Source organism: Oncorhynchus keta, chromosome 10 (genome assembly GCF_023373465.1).
Source record: "Oncorhynchus keta strain PuntledgeMale-10-30-2019 chromosome 10, Oket_V2, whole genome shotgun sequence".
Classification (NCBI taxonomy): domain Eukaryota; kingdom Metazoa; phylum Chordata; class Actinopteri; order Salmoniformes; family Salmonidae; genus Oncorhynchus; species Oncorhynchus keta.
This window is the reverse complement of record NC_068430.1, coordinates 23,127,017-23,150,187: the sequence shown is the minus strand read 5'-3', so window position 1 is coordinate 23,150,187 and position 23,171 is coordinate 23,127,017. Positions and strand designations below refer to the sequence as shown.

The following is a 23,171-nucleotide window of genomic DNA, read 5'->3' as shown; positions in this document are numbered from 1 at the left end:
GCCCTTAACCGACAATGCAGTTAAGAAAATTCCAACAAAAAGAAGTAAGAGATGAGAATAACAAATAATTAAAGAGCAGCAGTAAAAAACAATAGCGGGGCTATATAGAGGGGGTACCGGTACAGAGTCAATGTGCGGGGGCACGGGTGTTGAGGTAATTGAGGTAATATGTACATGTAGGTAGAGTTATTAAAGTGAGTATGCATATATAATAACAGAGAGTAGCAGCAGCGTAGAAGAGGGTTGGGGGGGCAATGCAAATAGTCTGGGTAGCCATTTGATTAGATGTTCAGGAGTCTTATGGCTTTGGGGTAGAAGCTGTTTAGAAGCCTCTTGGACCTAGACTTGGCGCTCCTGTTCTGCTTGCTGTGAGGTAGCAGAGAGAACAGTCTATGACTAGGGTGGCTGGAGTCTTTGACCATTTTTAGGACCTTCCTCTGACATTGCCTGGTATAGAGGTCCTGTATGGCAGGAAGCTTGGCCCCAGTGATGTACTGGGCCGTACACACTACCGTCTGTAGTGCCTTGCTTTCGGAAGCCGAGCAGTTGCCATACCAGGCAGTGATGCAACCCGTTAGGATGCTCTCGATGGTACAACTGTAGAACCTTTTGAGGAATTGAGGACCCCTACCAAATCTTGTCTTCTGAGGGGGAATAGGTTTCGTCGTGCCCTTTTCACAACTGTCTTGGTGTGCTTGGACCATGTTTGTTTGTTGGTGATGTGGACGCCAAGGAACTTGAAGCTCTCAACCTGCTCCACTACAGCCCCATTGATGAGAATGGGGGCATGCTCCGTCCTCCTTTTTCTGTAGTCCACAATGATTTCCTTTGTCTTGATCACGTTGAGGAAGAGGTTGCAGTCCTTGCACCAAACGGTCAGGTCTCTGACCTCCCTATAGGCTGTCTCATCATTGTCGGTGACACTGTTGTGTCATCAGCAAACTTAATGATGGTGTTGGTGTCGTGCCTGGCCGTGCAGTCATGAGTGAACAGGGAGTACAGGAGGGGACTGAGCACGCACCCCCGAAGGGCCCCTGTGTTGAGGATCAGCGTGGTAGATGTGTTGTTACCTACCCTTACCACCTGGGGGCGGCCTGTCAAGAAGTCCAGGATCCAGTTGCAGAGGGAGGTGTCCCAGGGTCCTTAGCTTAGTGATGAGCTTTGAGGGCAATATGGTGTTGAACGCTGAGCTGTAGTCAATGACTAGCATTCTGACATAGGTGTTCCTTTTGTCCAGGTGGGAAAAGGCAGTGTGGAGTGCAATAGAGATTGCATAATCTGTGGATCTGTTGGTGCGGTATGCAAATTGAAGTGGGTCTAGGGTTTCTGGGATGATGGTGTTGATGTGAGCCGTGACCAGCCTTTCAAAGCATTTCATGGCTACAGACGTGAGTGCTACGGGTCGGTAGTCATTTAGGCAGGTTACCTTAGCGTTCTTGGGCACAGGGTATATGGTGGTCTGCTTGAAACATGTTGGTATTACAGACTCAGACAGGGAGAGGTTGAAAATGTCAGTGAAGACACTTGCCAGTTGGTCAGTGCATGCTCAGAGTACACGTCTTGGTAATCTGTCTGGCCCTGCGGCCTTGTGAATGTTGACCTGTTTTAAGGTCTTTCTCACATCGGCTGTGGAGAGCGTGATTACACAATTGTCCGGAGCAGCTGATGCTCTCATGCATGTTTCAGTGTTACTTGCCTCGAAGAGAGCATAGAAGTTATTTAGCTCGTCCGGTTGGCTCGTGTCACTGGGCAGCTCTCGGCTGTGCTTCCCTTTGTAGTCTATAATAGTTTGCAAGCCCTGCCACATCTGATAAGTGTCTGAGCCTGTGTAGTACGATTCAATCTTAGCCCTGTATTGATTCTTTGCCTATTTAATGGTTCGTCAGAGGGAATAGCGGGATTTCTTATAGGCTTCCAGGTTAGAGTCCCGCTCCTTGAAAGCGGCAGCTCTACCCTTTAGCTCAGTGCAAATGTTGCCTGTAATCCATTGCTTCTGGTTGGGGTATGTACATACAGTCCCTGTGGGGATGACGTCCTCGATGCACTTATTGATAAAGCCAGTGACTGATGTGGTGTACTCCTCAATGCTATCGGAAGAATCTCAGGACATGTTCCAGTCTGTGCTAGCAAAACAGTCCTGTAGTTTAGCATCTGCTTCATCTGACCACTTTTTCATAGACCGAGTCACTGGTGCTTCCTGCTTTAATTTTAGCTTGTAAGCAGGAATCAGAAGGATATAATTATGGTCAGATTTGCCAAATGGAGGAAGGGAGAGGGAGAGGGAGAGCTTAGTACACGTCTCTGTGTGTGGAGTAAAGGTGGTCTAGAATTGTTTTTCCTTTGGTTGCACATTTAACATGCTGATAGAAATGTAAGTTTCCCTGCATTAAAGTTCCCAGGGGCCTTCTGAGTGGCACCGTGATCTAGGCACTGCATCGCAGTGTTAGCTGTGCCACTAGAGAGTCTGGGTTGGAGTCCAGGCTCTGTCGCAGCCGGCCACGACCGCGAGACTCATGGGTGGCGCACAATTGGCCCAGCGTCGTCCGGGTTAGGGTAGGGTTTGGCCGGCATGGATGTCCTTGTCCCATCACGCACTAGCGACACCTGTGGCGGACTGGGCGCAGTGCAAGCTGACACGGTCGCCAGTTCCTCCGACACATTGGTGCGGCTGGCTTCCGGGTTAAGTGTGCATTGTGTCAAGAAGCAGTGCGGCTTGGTTGGGTTGTGTTTTAGAGGACGCATGGCTCTCGACCTTCATCTCTCCCAAGTCCGTACAGGAGTTTCAGCGATGAGACAAGACTAACTACCAATTGGATACCGCGAAATTGGGGAGAAAAATGGTAAAAAGAGAAGTCGCGACCACTAGGAGCGCTGCCTCTGGATGAGCATTATCCTTTTTGTTTATCGTGGTATACAGCTCATTGAGTGCGGTTTTAGTGCCAGCATCGGTCTGTGGTGGTATGTAGACAACTACGAAAATACAGATGAATTCTCTCTAGGTAGATAGTGTATCTCATGATAAGCTGTAGACATCTTGCACCAGCTGTTTACATATATGCATAAGCCCCCGCCCTGTGTCTTACCAGAGGCTGCTGTTCTATCCTGCCGATAGTGTGTATAACCCACCAGCTGTATGCTCTTAATGTCGTCGTTTAGCCACGATATGGTTAATTATAAGACTTTTTAATGTCCTGCTGGTATGATATAAGTGCTTTTAATTCGGCCCATTTATTTTCAAGTGAAAAGCAGGACGGAAGGTAAAGGCAGATTGGCCACTCGTCGCCTGATCCTCACAAGGCACCCTGATCTTTGTCTGCAAAATCTCAGTTTCCTTCTCCGTTTAACACGATTTCGGTGGGTCACAATTTATGTTAAAATTCTGATCTCAAATTTGCTGTGTGGTGGTACTGAGGGCCTTGAACTGCAAGGCATCATGAAATCAGCAGATTATCAGGTGCTTTGGAGTCCAATATTCAACCCAGTGTCCAAAAACTCAGTCTCTATTGAATGTTGTGTGTCTTCCAACAGGACAACAACCCCAAACACACGTCAAAAAGCACCCAGGAATGGTTCAAGAAGAAACACTGGACTGTTCTAGTGGCCAACGAAGAGGCCAGATCTGAATCACATCCAAAACCTATGACGAGAGCTGAAAATAGCAGTTGGTGGTGGGCACCCCTCAAACATTGACCAATTAGAGCAGTTGGCTGCTAAAGAGTGAACCAAATTGACAGCAGAAAGGTGCAGCAAGCTCACTGATGGGTACAAGAACCGTGGGTCTGCAGTTCTTGGCCAATGGTTGTGCGACCAAATACTAGCTCTGGGATGCCAATAATTCAGTACATCTTCCATTTCCTTAAATTAATATTGTAAACTTAAGTTGACAGAAATAAAATTGCATCTGCAATGTTTAAAGTCCAATAACAAGGTGTGGAGGAAAACAAACATTTTTTTGTCTTATTTTAGAAGAAATATATAATTATTTCAGTGCAAGGGTGCATATACAGTTGTGGCCAAAAGTTTGGAAAATTACACAAATATTAATTTCCACAAAGTTTGCTGCTTCAGTGTGTTTAGATATTTTTGTCAGATGTTAGCATGGAATACTGAAGTATAACTTCACTCGGGTAGGGGGCACTATTTTCACCTCCAGATGAAAAGCATGCCCAAAGTAAACTCCCTGCTACTCAGGCCCAGAAGCTAGGATATGAATATAATTGGAAGATTTGGATAGAAAACACTCAAAGTTTCCAAAACTGTTCAAATAATGTATGTGAGTATAACAGAACTGATGTGGCAGGCGAAAACCTGAGAAAAATCCATTCAGGAAGTGGGATTTTTTTATGTTTGTAGTTTTCTATTGAATGCCATTATAGTATACATTGACTTAGGACTCAAATTGCACTTCCTATGGCTTCCCACTAGATGTCAACAGTCTTTATAAATTGTTTCAGGCTTGTATTCTGAAAGATGAGGGCGTAAGACTACTCTGAATGAGTGGTCCCTACAGTGTCCCAGAGGTTTTTCATGCGCACGACCGAGAGTGAGCCTTTCTTGTTTACCTTTTATATTGACAACGTTATTGTCCGGTTGAAATATTATCGATTATTTAGGCTAAAAACAACCTGACGATTGATTATAAACATCGTTTGACATGTTTCTACGAACTTTACGGACACTATTTGGATTTTTCATTTGCCTGTTGTGACTGCGTTTGAGTCTGTGGATTACTGAACAAAACACACAAACAAAATTGAGGTTTTTGGATATAAAAAGGGACTTTATTGAACAAAGTGCAGCCATATGAGGATCATCAAAGGTAAGTGATTATTTTAATCGCTATTTCTGACTTGTGTAGCTCCTCTACTTGACTGATAACTGTTGTAATGATTTGTCTGCTGGGCGCTGTTCTCAGAATATCGCATGGTACGCTTTCGTCGTATAGCGTTCTTGAAATCTGACAGAGTGGTTGAATTAACAAGAAGTTAATCTTTAAACCGATGTATAACACTTGTATATTTTATGAATTTTTATAATGAGTAGTTCTGTTTTTGAATTTGGCGCACTGCAATTTCACTGGATGTTGGCCAGGTGGGACGCTCGCATCCCATGTACCCTGTGAGGATAATTACAAGCATTTCATAAGTGTCAAAGGCTTTTATTGACAATTACATGAAGTTGATGCAAAGAGTCAATATTTGCAGTGTTGACCCTTCTTTTTCAAGACCTCTGCAATCCTCCCTGGCATGCTGTCAATTAACTTCTGGGCCACATCCTGACGGATGGCAGCCCATTCTTGCATAATCAATGCTTGGAGTTTGTAAGAATTTGTGGGGTTTTGTTTCTCAACCGCCTCTTGAGGATTGACCACAAGTCCTTAATGGGATTAAGGTCTGGGGAGTTTCCTGACCATGGACCCAAAATATCGATGTTTTGTTCCCCGAGCCACTTAGTTATCACTTTTGCCTTATGGCAAGGTGCTCCATCATGCTGGAAAAGGTATTGCTCGTCACCAAACTGTTCCTGGATGGTTGGGAGAAGTTGCTCTCGGAGGATGTGTTAGTACCATTCTTTATTCATGGCTGTATTCTTAGGCAAAATTGTGAGTGAGCCCACTCCCTTGGCTGAGAAGCAACCCCACACATGAAGGGTCTTAGGAGGCTTTACTGTTGGCATGACACAGGACTGATGGTAGCGCTCACCTTGTCTTTTCCGGACAAGCTTTTTTTCCGGATGCCCTAACAATCGGAAAGGGGATTCATCAGAGAAAATGTCTTTACCCCAGTCCTTAGCAATCCAATCCCTGTACCTTTTGCAGAATATCAGTTTGTCCCTGATGTTTTTCCTGGAGAGAAGTGGCTTGTTTGCTGCCCTTCTTGACACCAGGCCATCCTCCAAAAATCTTTGCCTCACTGTGCGTACAGATGCACTCACACCTGCCTGATGCCATTCCCGAGCAAGCTCTGTACTGGTGGTGCCCTGATCCCGCAGCTGAATCAACTTTAGGAGACGGTCCTGGCGCTTTCTGGACTTTCCTGGGCGCCCTGAAGCCTTCTTCACAACAATTGAATCGCTCTCTTTGAAGTTCTTGACGATCCGATAAAATGTTGATTTAGGTGCAATCTTACTGGCAGCAATATCCTTGTCTGTGAAGCCCTTTTTGTGCAAAGCAATGATGACGGCACGTCTTTTCTTGCAGGTAAACATGGCTGCCAGTGGAAGAACAATGATTCCAAGCACCACCCTCCTTTTGAAGCTTCCAGTCTGTTATTCGAACTCAATCAGCATGACAGAGTGACCTCCACCCTTGTCCTCGTCAACACTCACACCTGTGTTAACGAGAGAATCACTGACATGATGTCAGCTGGTCCTTTTGTGGCAGGGCTGAAATGCAGTGGAAATTATTTTGGGGGGGGTTCAGTTCATTTGCATGGCAAAGAGGGACTTGCAATTCATCTGATCATTCTTCATATCATTCTGGAGTAAATACAAATTGCCATCATACAAACTGAGGCAGCAGACTTTGTGAAAATTAATATTTGTGTCATTCTCAAAACTTTTGGCCACGACTGTACATTTGGCTGCAACAGTACACAGAAACCATCCATGTGAACACATTTTTGCATGGTTTATATTCAAAATACTTGTTTCCATTAACCACAATCACATTAAGATATGTCAGCTGGATGGAATTGGGTTAGAGAGGCCCTCTACATGTTACTGTGGCCATCTCTCTCTCTCCACAGAACAATGCAAACAAACCAGCCTCATGGAGCATTCGGTAAATGCTTGTGAAGTGGCCACTTACTGTACCAACTGATCGTGTGTATGTGTGTGTCTATAGGGGAGAGAGGAGGCTTCATCAATAGAACAAATAGCAAAAGGATTATGAAAATGTGAGGAAGAGAGTCTGAAGTGTCTGGGTTTGTAGTTACATCCGTTCCTTTCTATTGCTTTCATGACTCGCATCAAATAACCCTGAAAGGAAACAATTATTGACCACTTCAATATTGGAATAGTCTTTTTTTTGTGAGTAACATCAAGGGCTACGATGATCAGAGCAGTAGCCACTAGTTTTACATCGGAGTGTCTGAAGTCAATGGAGAGAAATAATGAGACGCATGAAGTCGAGCAGTTTGGCTAGAATGTTCCAAAATTAGTTTGAAGTAAATTACACCATTTTCCTTGAGATGGTAGAGGGAGAGTGGGCCTATTGTTGGTGTTACTGCTGCCAAAAGCATCATCTTCTCTGTGTGTCTATGTAATGGCTCATTTCCTTGGCCCCCTCAGCCCCCTACAGCTGGGTGCCATTCCCTGGCCCTCTCCCACCCCCTGGAAAGCCAAAGAAGGATGGGCTCCAGCTGGCAGGACAGGACAGGCTGGGGGACAATTAGAGGAGTGTGGGTGAGACAACCATACCTTATGCCAATTAGTATGCCTTGAGCCAGTCAGACATGTCATCCATAATGACCTCCAACACTGTGGAGCCAGGTGGGATTGTGTGTGCATGCACACATGTCTATGTTGAATGGGGAATAAAGTCACTCAAAAAGGTTGATAATCATATTATTTATTTTTGCTTATTAATATGAATATCAGTTGAAAGTGTAGTCCAGAAGCAGTCACTGCAATAGAAAAGTAGGCATTTTCTTGTGGGGTGTTGCAGGCCATATACACAAACATATGTAACAAAGCACATTTCCTCTCCCAAAAGTCAATCTAGAGGAGTGACCTAACCAAAAGGCGTGTACCTGCCGCAGTAACCATGACATCATCAGAGTGATGCAACACTGTGTACCCATTTTTTTTTAGCACAGTCAATTCCCTGTTTGAATATCCATCCTTTCTGCCTTTCTCCCTTCCATGAAATGACCACTAATCTGCCATGACTGGACAAGCTATGTGGTGGAACTTTCTATTTAACCTGCACAATCAACTTAGATGGGGATTATTAGGGAGAAGGGAAGGATGCAAGTTAATAGTATTGGAATAGGTCAAACAACAGTCTTGCCCATCACAGCAGTCCAGCCCATCAGGATGCTCTGTTGTTGTTTGACCTTGCCTTCCTGTGGCAGTGGTGGCAGACCCCTGTCTGCCCGGTCATCCTCGTCCAGGAGTTGCTCGATGTAGCAGGAGCAGCCCAGGAGGACGTGGCCTGTGGCCTGCATGGAGAACAGGGTCCATCTCAGAGCCTCTCTACAGGAAAAGGGAAACAGATGCAAGACAAACAGACACTAATACCTGGACTGTAGATCAGTGATCAGACAGGTGAGGGGCAAACCGATAGACGTAAGCATATAGTAAGGCAAATGGAGAAACACCAACAAATTAGTGGCCTCCAGAGTCAGACAGATGGGAATCACAGTGTGATTATCGGTACAGGGATGGAACCCGCATCTCCTTGATCTCTCCTAGTTTAGATAAAACTTCCATTCTCTTTCCACTGACTTTTTATAGAGAACAATACAAGCAGAAAATAAAGGAGCCTAGAAAACATTATTTGTCGATTTTGCGCAATTTAAATCCTAGCTGTCACAACCGCTCAGTTAAAACCGAAAATCGGCAGCGCTCAGTATGGATGACATAATCCTCCAAAATTAATCTGAACATATCAATAACCTCCTCCTACGTCTAACTGCCACACCTCTGTGTACACACATAAACAGACAGTGACACACACTTACAGATCACTCACTTTCAGCATCTTCTTGGCAGCATAGCAGCGCACATCGTAGGAGACAGAATAGATGCCATAAAGGGTGGCCTTCACATTCTGACAGCCAAAGAAATCCCGAGGGTTGTTCTTGTACAGGTCAAAGGTTATTTTAGCCACATCTTTCCTTGCCTGGGGTTTGAGCTCATTTTGTATTCTGCGAAGAGTGTTCTGGGAGCAGAAATATTGAGATGGGGAGAGAAAGAGAAACAAAAGCAAATCAATTTCCCCCAGGAATTAAGTCTGGTCTCCAACAGCTTATTTTCGATGGGAAACTCAAATTGAGTGTGAAGGAAAACTGCATTGATAATCTCTTATACTGGCTGTCAAACTAAGATAAATGAATGCAAGACTAGTTAGATCCCCCATGCACACACCCCTCCACCCAAGGGCTTCAGTCATCTGAAAAAGAACATAACAAGCATTAGAATACAGATTAATTCATTCTGAACGGTGGATGGACAACGGGAGATTAAATGGCATTATGTTAATGAGCGACGCTCAGCATGACAGGAGCCAAGTAAACACACAGGGTGATGCCATTCAGGTGGCAGCTCATCATTTAATGAATATGAGAATTACCTGCTTTGGATAAACAAACACCACTCAACTCTTGCTCAAATGGTACTTTTATTATACCCACAATTGTAGAGGTAACTAAATGAGGGGTTTATGATTTATCATATACACTGACTAGCCAGTTTATTAGTTACACCCATCTAAACTCAGCAAAAAAAGAAACGTCCCTTTTTCAGGACCCTGTCTTTCAAAGATAATTTGTAAAAATCAAAACAACTTCACAGATCTTCATTGTAAATGGTTTAAACACGGTTTCCCATGCTTGTTCAATAAACCATAAACAATTCAGGAACATGCACATGTTTTTCCACTCCTCAATCATCCAGTGTTGATGATTGCATGCCTACTTGAGCCACTTCTTATTGTTTTTAGCTGACGGGAATAGAACCCGGTGTTTACTGCAATAGCCCATCCATGACAAGGATCTTCACCGTTATTTGTCTGTTTGTGGCCCGTCTGTTAGCTTGCACAATTCGTGACATTTTCCTTCGACCTCTCATCAAAGAGCGGTTTTGCCCACAGGACTGCGCTGACTGAATATTTTTAGATTGTCTCGCCATTCTTGGTAAACCCTAGAAACTGTCGTGTGTGAAAAGCCCAGGAGGGCGACCGTTTCTGAGACACTGGATCTGGCATGCCTGGCACCGACAAACATACCAAGCTCAAGTCGCATAGGTTACTAGTTTTGCGCATTCTAACATTCAATCTAACAGTAACAATGCCTTGGTGCCTGTCTGCATGCTTTATACAGCAAGTCATGGCCACGAGACTCACTGTCTACAGGAGCGATCCATTTTCGTGAACGGGGTGGTGTACCTAATAAACTGACAGGTGAGTATGTCAGACAATTTCCCTCAACTCTTCGCCCAGAATAAGAATGCTTTTGCATTTATCTGAACGGAATCATTTCTGATGTGCAATATGGGAGTAGATTCTCTCTTTTGTTCCATCTTATCTAAACGACTCTTAGTTCTAGTAGCAATGTTGACTATGACGTTAGCCCATATGGTGAAATTGACAACGATGTAGGCTGTGTGTAGTGGTTAGTGGTTATGGTATGAAGGATTGGCTTGGAAAGGATTTTTTCTCGTCTGGTCACAGACAGCTGTTGTGTTGTGCACTGAAGTCCATAAGCGAAGGTAAAAGGTAAGTTGAGGAGAGTGCGTAGATGTGAAAAGGAATTATATAATGAGAAAAGTGATGATGCTGTTTATATGTGGCTGCTATGAAAGCGAACTGTATGTGTGATTGATTCATTATTTTTCAGTTGAAAATAGTTTCTTAAACAGAAGCAAATGGAACAAAAACAGGGATAAACCTACTTAAATGTGTCCAATAGAAACTCTGGTCTGCAACTGTTAGGACTAATGTCTACACCCTAGATCAGCTCGACGCAGGCAAGATTGTATTGAAAGTGTCACTATTTGTCATCTTGATTACTCTAATTTGTCTCTCAACCTGTGCACCTACTGTAAATGACGAGGTGCTCATGTCTCCATCCTAACAATGGGAGTTTTGGTACCAAGGGTGGGGAAGCAGTTGACAAGTTTAACTCTGCATATTATGCCAATCAAAACACATAGGGCTCATTCTGGACAGATTCTCTATGTTATGAATTTTAAATTCGTAGGCTGTGTTGTAGCAACCTCATGATGGGTATTTACATAGGGAACATTTGAGTATTATGTAATAGGCAAAACCTATTAATGTTACATTGAGCTGGGTGAATGGAATATAAATGACAGTCATCCAATATGCTGTAATATAATATAATAAATATAAATATAATAAAAATGTCCTATCTAATCTGAAAATGGTGCCAACCGCCACTGATATACACACACTACAAACCGCCATCAATAAAAGACAATACTGTGGAATCATCTTCATCGACCTGGCCAAGGCTTTCGACTCTGTCAATCATCGCATTCTTATCGGTAAACTCAACAGCCTTGGTTTCTCAATTGACCGCCTCGCCTGGTTCACCAACTACTTCTCAGAGTTCAGTGTGTCAAATCGGAGGGCCTGTTGTCCGGACCTCTGGCAGTCTCTATGGGGGTGCCGCAGGGTTCAATTCTCGGGCCGACTCTTTTCTCTGTACATATCAATGATGTCACTCTTGCTGCTGGTGATTCTCTGATCCCCCTCTACGCAGATGACACCATTCTGTATACTTCTGGCTCTTCTTTGGACACTGTGTTAACAAACCTCCAGACAAGCTTCAATGCCATACAACTCTCCTTCCATGGCCTCCAATTGGTCTTAAATGCTAGTAAAACTAAATGCATGCTTTTCAACCAATCACTGCCCGCACCCGCCTGCCCGACTAGCATCACTACTCTCGAAGGTTCTGACTTAGAATATGTGGACAAAAACATATACCTAGGTGTCTGGTTAGACTGTAAACTCTCCTTCCAGATTCACATTAAGCATCTCCAATCCAAAATTAAATCTAGAATCCGCTTCCTATTTCGCAATAAAGCATCCTTCACTCACGCTGCTAAACATACCCTTGTAAAACTGACCATCCTACCGATCCTTGACTTCGGCGATGTAATTGACAAAATATCCTCCAACACTCTACTCAGCAAATTGGATGTAGTCTACCACAGTGCCATCCATTCTGTCACCAAAGCCCCATATACTACCCACCACTGTGACCTGTATGCTCTCGTTGGCTGGCCCTCGCTTCATATTCGTCAACAAACCCACTGGCTCCAGGTCATCTATAAGTATTTGCTATGTAAAGCCCCACCTTATCTCAGCTCACTGGTCACCATAACAACACCCACCAGAAGCACACGCTCCAGCAGGTATATTTCACTGGTCACCCCCAAAGCCAACTCCACCTTTGGCCGCCTTTCCTTCAAGTTCTCTGATGCCAATGACTGGAACAAATTGCAAAAATCACTGAAACTGGAGACTCATATCTCCCGCACTAACTTTAAGCATCAGCTGTCAGAGCAGCTTACCGATCATTGCACCTGTACATAGCCCATCTGTAAATAGCCCACCCAACTACCTCATCCCTATATTGTTATTTTTTTTTGCTCTTTTGCACCCCAGTATCTCTACTTGCTCATCATCATCTTCACATTTATCACTCCAGTGTAAATGCTAAATTGTAATAATTTCGCCAATATGGCCTATTTATTGCCTTACCTCCCTTATCTTACGGCATTTGCACTGTATATAGATTTTGTATATAGATTTTTCTATTGTGTTATTGACTGTACGTTTGTTTATCCCATGTGTAACTGTGTTGTTTGTGTCGCACTACTTTGCTTTATCTTGGCCAGGTCGCAGTTGTATATGATAACTTGTTCTCAACTGGCCTACCTGGTTAACTAAAAGGTAACAAAAAAACATTGACACTCCCACACACATTCACCACAGACGCACGAGCACACTGACAAAATATTACACACACACACACTTTTATTTTCTGCCGCTACTCTGTTCTTTATTTGACTACTATTATTCATCCTGATGCCTAGTCACTTTACCTTGCCTTCATATACACATCTACCTCAGATACCTTGTACCTCTACACATTGACCTGGTATTAGTACTCCCTGTATAGATCTCCATTCTTGGGTATTTTATTTTATTCCTTGTGTCACTTTATTTTTAAACTTGCATCGTTGGGAAGGGCTTGTAAGCAAGCATTTCACGGTATTGTCTACACCAGTTGTATTCGGTGAATGTGACAAATAAAATGTGATGATAATACACAGAAGTGAGGCCTCTTCTCCATTCTACCTGGGTGACCCGGTGTAATGGCCCCACCTAGTGGACTCTGGGAAGAAGGCTCAGAGGTTATATATACTGTACAGTGTCTTTGGAAAGTATTCAGACCTTCACTTTTTCACATTTTCTTAGGTTACAGCCTTAATCTAATAATTGATTAAATTGTTCTCTTCCCTCAATAATCTACACACAATGTAGAAAATAGTAAAAATAAAGAAAAACCCTGGAATGAGTAGGTGTGTCCAAACATTTGACTGGTACTGTATACACACGGTGCCATCGGAAAGTATTCAGACCCCTTGACTTTTCCACATTGTTACGTTACAGCCTCATGCTAAATAAAATAAATAAAATAAAAAATTCTTAGCAATCTACACACAATTCCCCCTTCATGACAAAGTTACATTTGATTTATTGACATTTTAGCAAACGTATTAAACATAACAGAAATACCTTATTTACATAAGTATTCAGATCCTTTGCTATGAGAATCAAAATTGAGCTTTCCATTGATCACACTGATGTTTCCTGACCCCTCCTGTCTCAGCCTCCAGTATTTATGCTGCAGTAGTTTATGTGTCGGGGGGCTAAGGTCAGTTTGTTATATCTGGAGTACTTCTCCTGTCCTATTCGGTGTCCTGTGTGAATTTAAGTGTGCTCTCTCTAATTCTCTCTTTCTCTCTTTCTTGGAGGACCGGAGCCCTAGGACCATGCCTCAGGACTACCTGACATGACTCCTTGCTGTCCCCAGTCCACCTGGCCATGCTGCTGCTCCAGTTTCAACTATTCTGCCTTATTATTATTGGACCATGCTGGTCATTTATGAACATTTGAACATCTTGGCCATGCTCTGTTATAATCTCCACCCGGCACAGCCTGAAGAGGACTGGCCACCCCACATAGCCTGGTTCCTCTCTAGGTTTCTTCCTAGGTTTTGGCCTTTCTAGGGAGTTTTTCCTAGCCACCATGCTTCTACACCTGCATTGCTTGCTGTTTGGGGTTTTAGGCTGGGTTTATGTACAGCACTTTGAGATATCAGCTGATGTACGAAGGGCTATATAAATACATTTGATTTGATTTGATGTTTCTACAACTTGATTGGATTCCACCTGTGGTAAATTCAATTGATTGGACATGATTTGGAAAGGAACACACGTCTATATAAGGTCCCACAGTTGACAGTGCATGTCAGAGCAAAAACCAAGCCATGAGGTCAAAGGAATTGTCCGTAGAGCTCCGAGACAGGATTGTGGGAGACTAGTCTGGATCGAGGCAAAGTTGAACGGAGCACAGAGAGATCCTTGATGAAAACCTGCTCCAGAGCATTCAGGACCTCAGACTGGGATGAAGGTTCACCTTCCAACAGGACAACAACCCTAAGAACACACCCAAGACAATGCAGGAGTGGCTTCAGGACAAGTCTCTGAATGTCCTTGAGTGTCCCAGCCAGAGCCCAGACTTGAACATCTCTGGAGAGACCTGAAAAGCTGTGCAGCGATGCTCCCCATCCAACCTGACAGAGCTTGAGGATCTGCAGAGAATGGGAGAAATTCCCCAAATGCAGGTGTGCCAAGCTTGTAGTGTCATACCCAAGAGGAATCAAGGCTGTAATCACTGCTAAATGTGCTTCAACAAAGTACTGAGTAAAGGTTCTGAATATTTATGTAAATGTATTATTTATTTTTTATACATCTTTTACATTTGCAAACATTTCTACAAACTTGTTTTTGCTTTTTCATTATGGGATATTGTGTGTAGATCGCTATTTTTTTTTTAATTTTTAGAATAAGGCTGTAACGTAACAAAATAAGTTATGTCAGATGCCTCAGGACATTCAAGGACATATTACATCAAATCTAGTACTGTACATAAAAACTATTTCATTTAGGCCTATTATTTACCCCCCACCCCCCAAAAAAGTGTTAAAAAACAAACAAACATTGAACTTCAATCAATTTAAAAATAATGGGCGGGTTCTGGCATGTGTCACTTCGCACAGATACCATATGCAGTAAACAGTAGCTATCGCTGTGTGGGCTAGGCTACGCAGTGTAGGCTACTCACCATTAACTAGCCAAGACTCAATAGCCAAAAATAAATCCAATTGCCATTTTCAAGAGACTGTGCATAAAAGAGGATGTTAGCATATTTGCCAAGTTAAATGATATCAGTGATTTTCACTGATTGCATTGATCTAATGGAGGGCCTTAAAGACAGTTTCAATACATGCAGAGACAAATACAGCGTTCTAGTGCTGATAATCTTTTCAACACTTTTTGAAATCATGAAACATGCCTCTCCACTTCAACTCGTACTCTCTTCCTCACATAAACATAACCATCAGTCCAGTGAAATTGCAACAACTGGTCTATTACCAGTGTGATCATGTAGCCTAGCCTCAAGATTTGAGTCCATGTTATTTATCATAAGAGGTAGGCCTACAAGGAGAAAAGCAGACCTCTCTGCATGAAACAATATTTCCAGTCAATGTAAATTTCCTATCACACTTGATCTCCCACGACTGACTGGGAATTGCACCCCCTTGCATTTAGACTCAGTGATCTCGACTAAGTAAAGGTTGGTGACCACTGTTCTAGTCTATATAGGCTATGGCTGCCTATTGTGATTATTACTGTTATAGCAGGGCATTATGTTCTAGTCCCATAGTCTATTAACTATAGACCTATGGTTTATTATGTGTAGGTCTATGTGAGTCGCATGTTAACTGCAAGAGTCATTGATTTACAAGACTATTTGGTCTGTAATGTGAAATCACGTTAGATGGTTTGTTGTGTGCGATCGATTACATTAGTGTATAGGGTAGGTTTTTATGATAATTGATTGAATATTTTGAGCGCTCAAACTTTTGCCACACCAACATTTTTGCTGGCCCTGCCATCAGCGGATTTCTGCCTACACCACTGGCACGTACTGCAGCATACAAGCCTATGAGTTCTCTGCCAGTTCTCTGCTTCCATTCGAAAGTCTCTGACTCACCCATCCTTTCAGTCCTCCATTCTTTTAACCATCTGAGTCACATTGTTCCGTGGCTTAAATTTATGATGAAGAGGTAGTAACCTGACTCTTTCCTTCTCCTCCCTTACTGTCCATCACTCCACTCTTGCTCCATGGGAGGTTTCTGTCCTCCCTGAGCTCGCCTTAGGACACCTGCGTTACCATTTGACAGGTGTACCGCCCCAGTCAAACTCCCCACCTACCACTCTTCTCTCTTATTAAATGTGTACTCGTTCTCAAGCACCCTCTTCCTTCTCTTTCATCCCTTCCACATTTCCTCCTTTGTTCTCCTTACCTTGTTGAGTAGGTCTCGTAGCCCGTTAGCCATGATTCCCTTTCAATGTTGCGGTCAGCGCTGGTGACCCGGAAGGGCTTAGGCCGACGAGACCTGACAAGGAGCTGCTGGGTCATGGAGGCACTGGCTGACACACTGGCTGTCACACACCTGGTGGAGACACATGCAAACACACATTTGACAGTCAAAAACTGTCAAATGTATTGGAAAATTATGCTGATCTTGACTCTAAATGTGGTCCTCTGTAGCTCAGTTGGTAAAGCATGGTGCTTGCTGCACCAGGGTAGTGCGCTCAGAAAAAAACTGTTCCAAAAGGGTTCGGTTCCAGATGGCACGATCTTCTGGTCAGGCTCCGTAGACAGGCACATCGCTCACGAGTATACTACTAGCCAATGTCCAGTCTCTTGACAACAAGGTAGATGAAATTCGAGAAAGGGTTGCCTTCCAGAGAGACATCAGAGGCTGTAACATGGCTCTCTCTCTGTGTTGTCGGAATCGGTTCAGCCACCGGTCTTCTCCATGCATCGTGACGACAGAGATAAACACCTCTCTGCGAAAAGGAAGGGCGGGTGTGTATGCTTTACGATTAACAACTCATGGTGTGATCATAACAACACACAGGAAGTCAAGTCCTTCTGCTCACCCGACCTAGAATTCCTCACAATCAAATGCCGGCCATTCTACCAACAAAGAGAATTCTCGTCAGCTGTGTACATCCCCCCTCAAGCAACCACCAAGTACTTCACTCGACTTTATGTAAACTGGAAACTATATACCCCGAGGCTGCATTTATTGTAGCTGGGCATTTTAACAAAGCAAATTTGAGATCAATGTTACCTCAATGTTATCATCATATTGATTTAGCGACACGTATTGGCTCTCGACCACTGGTACTCTAACTTCCGCGATGTATGCAAAGCCCTCCCCCGCCCTCCCTTCGGCAAATACGACCACAACGCTCATGCCGGCTTATAGGCAGAAACTCAAACAGGATGTACCAGTGACGAGAACCATTCAACGCTGGACTGACAAATCGGAAGCCACACTCCAAGATTGTTTTGATCACGCGGACTGGAATATGTTCCAGAGAATGATATTGATCTATACGCTGACTCAGTGAGTGAGTTTATAAATAAGTGCATTGGAGATGTTGTAACCACTGTGACTATTAAAACCTACCCAAACCAGAAACTGTTTATGGACGTCAGCATTCGCAAAAAAACTGAAATCGGGATCCTCCGCATTTAACCATGGGAAGAGATCTTGCGATATGGCTGAATATAAACAGTGTACTTATTCCCTCCACAAGGCAATCAAACAAGTGAAATTCCGGTACAGGGACAATGTGGAGTCGCAATTCAACGGCTCAGACATGAGAACGATGTGGCAGGGTCTAAAGGAAATCCCGGACTACAAAAACAGCCACATCATGGATGCCGACGTTACGCTTTCAGACAAACTAAACACCTTCTTTGCCCACTTTGAGGATAATACAGTGCCACCGTCGCGGCTCGCTAACAAAGTCTGCGGCCCCCCCTCTTCTTCTCAGTGGCTGACGTGAGTAAAACATTTAAACATGTTAACCCTCGCAAGGCTGCTGGCCCAGACGTCATCCTTAGCCGCCTCATCAGAGCATGTGCAGACCAGCTGGCTGGTGTGTTTACGGACATATTTAAATTGCTGTCCTCAGATGCTTCAAGATGGCTACCATTGTTCCTGTACCCAAGAAGGCAAAGATACCTGAACTAAATGACTACCGCCCTGTAGCCCTCACTTCCATCACCATGGTGCTTTGAGGAGGCTAGTCAAAGATCATATCACCGCCACCTTACCGGCCACCCTAGACCCACTTCAGTTTGCATACAGGTCCACAGATGATGCAATCGCCATCGCACTGCTCACTGCCCTATCCCATCTGCGGCATCAGGCACTTATTTGGAGAGAAAAGCAGAGGACAGGAGACTGAGGGACTTCATGGCATTATCCATCCTTTGGATCCACTGCTACCAGGATCCACCGCTAACAGTACCTGGGGATGAACAGGGAACAATTCACCAATGTAGTCTTTACACTGCAGTTACAACAACATCAGCAGCAGTGAAGGATACCATCACAATGACTGAACACAATACTGGGGATCTTTTTACAAATATTTAAAACATTTGTATGAGAGAAACATGACTGACAAAGACAAGCAAACCATAATTACAGCTCCAAACAGCAATATTTCTGGATAGAAAAGGCAACCCTTGACAGCCCACTAACAGACAGAATGCGTCTTGTCACATACAATAGACACGTGAAATATCAGTATCCTAATGTATTCGACCACAGATAACACTTCATTATAATAGTCTCGTGACTGTCTGTCCAAAAGGAATATATTTTTACAAAAATAATGTATGGTAATTATTCACTATATACACACAATTAAATAGAAACGGTGCTAATGAAATCCATTTAACATTCATACATTCACAGCTATAAAGTTCTGTCATTAAATCTCGTCTGCAGTCGTGGCCAAAAGTTTTGAGAATGACACAAATATACATTTTCAAAGTCTGCTGCCTCAGTTTGTATGATGGTAATTTGCATATACTCCAGAATGTTATGAAGAGTGATCAGATGAAGTCCCTCTTTGCCATGAAAATGAACTGAACCCCCAAAAAACATTTCCACTGCATTTCAGCCCTGCCACAAAAGGACCAGCTGACATCATGTCAGTGATTCTCTCGTTAACACAGGTGTGAGTGTTGACGAGGACAAGGCTGGAGATCGCTCTGTCATGTTGATTGAGTTCAAATAACAGACTGGAAGCTTCAAAATGAGGGTGGTGCTTGGAATGATTGTTCTTCCTCTGTCAACCATGGTTACCTGCAAGGAAACACGTGCCATCACCATTGCTTTGCACAAAAAGGGCTTCACAGGCAAGGATATTGTTGGAGTAAGATTGCACCTAAATCAACCATTTATCGGATCATCAAGAACTTCAAGGAGAACGGTTCAATTGTTGTGAAGAAGGCTTCAGGGCGCCTAAGAAAGTCCAGCAAGTACCAGGACCGTCTCCTAAAGTTGACTCAGCTGCGGGATCAGGGCACCACCAGTACAGAGCTTGCTCAGGAATGGCAGCAGGCAGGTATGAGAGTGAGGCGAAGACTTTTGGAGGATGGCCTGATGTCAAGAAGGACAGCAAAGAAGCCACTTCTCTCCAGGAAAAACATCAGGGACAGACTGATATTCTGCAAAAGGTACAGGGATTGGACTGCTGAGGACTGGGATAAAGTAATTTTCTCTGATGAAACCCTGATAGAGGAATTCTTAATCCCTTTATGTTTTATTGCCAAAATCAATTCAATTCGCACTCATTTCTAATTCATGATAAGTTGTAAGTTTATCATTTGCATGAATTAGCAAGAGACCAGTCTTAAAAACAAGTTCAGCATTTATTCTTGATGAGTACTGAATGCTTACACACATTTCCACAGGTTATAAACTGAACATGACATCATCAGTTTCCCGCCCTCTCTCCGATTCTCACAAGAACCCATTGTTTTAGGAATGGAACGTTTCCCAGGCATTTCTTATCTGTCTGAAAAGCCACAGCATCACTCCTCCTTAAACTTTCCCAGGAGACACAGACACAATTCATTTCTGGTTACATTTTCAGTAACAGTACAATTAAGAACCCATACTTTTCAAATCATAACATAATAGTATTAGCATAGAAGGGTTCTAATCATTAATGTATACATAATTGATCATCTAAACTATATTTTCCTTTATCAAACCCCTTTCCGATTGTTTGGGGCACCGGAAAAAAGCTTGTCCAGGGAAGACAAGGTGAGCACTACCATCAGTCCTGTGTCATGCCAACAGTAAAGCATCCTGAGACCATTCATGTGTGGGGTTGCTTCTCAGCCAAGGGAGTGGACTCACTCACAATTTTGCCTAAGAACATAGCCATGAATAAAGAATGGTACGAACACATCCTCCGAGAGCAACTTCTCCCAACCATCCAGGAACAGTTTGGTGACAAACAATGCCTTTTCCAGCATGATGGAGCACCTTGCCATAAGGCAAGTGATAACTAAGTGGCTCGGGGAACAAAACATCAATATTTTGGGTCCATGGTCAGGAAACTCCCCAGACCTTAATCCCATTAAGGACTTGTGGTCAATCCTCAAAGAGGCGGGTGGACAAACAAAACCCCACAAATTCTGACAAACTCCAAGCATTGATTAATCAAGAATGGGCTGCCATCAGTCAGGATGTGGCCCAGAAGTTAATTGACAGCATGTCAGGGCGGATTGCAGAGGTCTTGAAAAAGAAGGCTCAACACTGCAAATATTGACTCTTTGCATCAACTTCATGTAATTGTCAATAAAAGCCTTTGACACTTATGAAACGCTTGTAATTATACCTCAGAATTCCATGGTAACATCTGACAAAAATATCTAAAGACACTGAAGCAGCAAACTTTGTGGAAATTAATATGTGTCATTCTCAAATCTTTTGGCCACGACTGTATATTGCGTTTTTGGTTACCATTTTGCCACGCTTCTCCGTCTCTGTGAAACACAGGTCCAATTTCTGATCATTTAATAATCGACGGATCCTTGATTTCCCTGTCTCTTTTTTTGCTCCCTCTCTTTCCTACATCACTGGTTCTTTTACTTTTGTTTTAATCTGTCGACTGTATACAGTCAGTTATTGGACTGATGTCAGTCCAACCGTGGTGTTGTTATCTGACCGTTGTCTCATACACATCCCTTTAATAACACATCACAGAGTGGGAGTGCCCTGCCTTTTAACTTCTATCAGACGATCCACATTGCACAACCAGGATTATATTCACACCCCTGATCATTGATCTGACCAGGCCTGAGCAAAAAATGTATCATCTTCAACTGAGAATAGCAGCACACTAGACACGCCCACCGTGGCTTTCACGTGTTACAGAATTGAAAAAATACATTTCACAGAGCACAGTGTCAAAACCTCCTGCAGTCCTTTAGTTTGGTGAGAATTTACTCTTTCACAATTTATTCTCTGTTGCCAGTTATTTCACACAATGTCTGTGACCCTCTTGCTTTGACACACATAAATGCCCCACAGCAATACAGAGCATTGACAAGCTCTCTGGACCACAGGAACATTAACAACATACACACTCAAATGAAAAACACAATTCAACTGCATCTCAAATCTAAAAGACAAGCAAACCACACACCCACCCACACCCCCTCTGGGAGCCAGCCAAATAAGGAAAGTGCATAAACAGATTAAGGACAGAGGGATAAAATGCTTAAATGCACTACTGTTTATGCAGTCACAACTCACACCTCATCACGCAAGATTGAGGCGCATTATTAAACACAGTGGCATTACAGGATCGTCTTCACTATTAACCCTGACTCAGTAATACTGCTAGGGTAAATCGGATCAACCTCACAGTACCAGGTTACCACTTGCCTTCTTGCAGAGGGTCAACAATAGGTCAAGTGCAAGGGTCAGGACAAGTCAGAGCTTGATGATGTAAGCTACAGTACATTAGAACGTGTGCAAATGGCATCATGGTTGTGTGCAGATGCACAATAAGACACATTTAATTATATACACACACAAGGTCAAACTCAGGACAATGTCCAGTACATTCATGTTTCAACTCACACCGTGTCCTAGTCACATAAAGTGGCAATGCCTTCAGTCGAGTAGGCAAAGCCACGCACATTTATTTACACAGAATAAACGAAACATCCCTTGTTTGTCACAAATGTTGAATACAATTATATTTTAACTTACACTGTCGATTGATTGTCTGTGGTGTTGGTCAATCAGCTGGTTGAACATTTTGTCAAACTATGCGCAGAAATGTATTATTAAACGGACTTCAAAACGCGGGTCTATGTGTGTGGCAATCAAAATGTTTGCTCGTGACCGAAGGCACTTGGACAAGACGCGGAGTACACGCAAGCATACTAACAGGTGTTTACATGGTTTTTCCCATGTGCCAGGTCAACGTCAGTAGCAGCATTCTAAAAAGTCGTGTCAACAATAATTTTCCGTGTATATTTTGTCTTACATTTTGAGATTCTGAGGTGACCAAGCAAACAGACAATCGGTAGAGTAATTTTATTCAACATTTTGGCTTATAAAAAAGGTACAATTACACGGTTTTGCAGTGGTTTGTTTCAGACTGTATACCAGTCAAAGTCTGATTTATTAACTGTGGTGAAGTTAGCTTTATATTAAAGTTTCGGATTTTGCTCTTCAATACCTCAACTGAACATGACAGGATGATGGAAATGTCATATTCTAAATCAGCTGACGATAACGAACAAGTTATACCCCTTGTTTTTCCCAATTCCGTGCTATATTTACTTTTTGGAGGGGAAATGTAGCGTAAACGTTGCGCTCCTAGTGTTAAAGGGCCATCTTAAAACTGCAACGCCTACGATTGCATGTTAATTTAAAAGTCAGTACCTTCTCAAACCAATTGACATTGTTCAGAGAGACTTCTTCTCTCATATCAACGGCAATTAGTATTTTTATTTACTTGATATTTTCCTTTTATTCACTTTACATAAAAATACCGCCAAAAAACGTCAATAGCTTCAACCTCATTTCACTTTCATGATTACAACCAACTGTTCTTGCTTCAGGAACCTCATCCTTCCAATCAAAAGCAGTAACTTTGTATTTTTTGCTCTTAAAAAAAACTATTTTAATTGAGTTTACTTTGAAAGTAAAGTAAACGGGCACTCAGAGTCTAGAGATGGAGCACGGTCAATAGGTCCACAGCTGGGAGAATGACTGCCC

At 43.1% G+C, this 23,171-nt stretch overlaps 1 protein-coding gene across 2 annotated transcripts; it reads right to left on the bottom strand.

Moving 5' to 3' along the window:
• Positions 1–7,571: 7,571 nt before the first annotated feature.
• On the bottom strand, positions 7,572–22,310 carry LOC118388400 (cell death activator CIDE-3-like). Of its 2 annotated transcripts, XM_035777442.1 has the most exons (5): positions 22,155–22,310; positions 18,185–18,381; positions 16,353–16,502; positions 8,685–8,884; positions 7,572–8,196 (listed from the first exon to the last, which is right to left on the bottom strand). In XM_035777442.1, the coding sequence occupies exons 3-5, from the start codon at positions 16,383–16,385 to the stop codon at positions 7,995–7,997; spliced, it is 435 nt and encodes a 144-aa protein (XP_035633335.1). In that variant the 5' UTR covers positions 16,386–16,502; positions 18,185–18,381; positions 22,155–22,310; the 3' UTR covers positions 7,572–7,994. The 2 variants fall into 2 exon arrangements, with proteins under 2 accessions (XP_035633335.1, XP_035633337.1); XM_035777444.1 differs by lacking the exon at positions 18,185–18,381.
• Between the last annotated feature and the right edge of the window lie 861 nt (positions 22,311–23,171).

Excerpts from the sequence above, each read along its gene's own strand:
- LOC118388400 (XM_035777442.1), bottom strand. The coding sequence starts at position 16,385 with ATGGCTAACGGGCTACGAGACCTACTCAACAAG. Across the intron at positions 8,885-16,352 it reads TACGAGACCTACTCAACAAG|AACACTCTTCGCAGAATACA; the intron begins GTAAGGAGAACA and ends TTCTGCTCCCAG. Across the intron at positions 8,197-8,684 it reads ATGCTGAAAGTGAGTGATCT|AGAGGCTCTGAGATGGACCC; the intron begins GTAAGTGTGTGT and ends CTTTTCCTGTAG.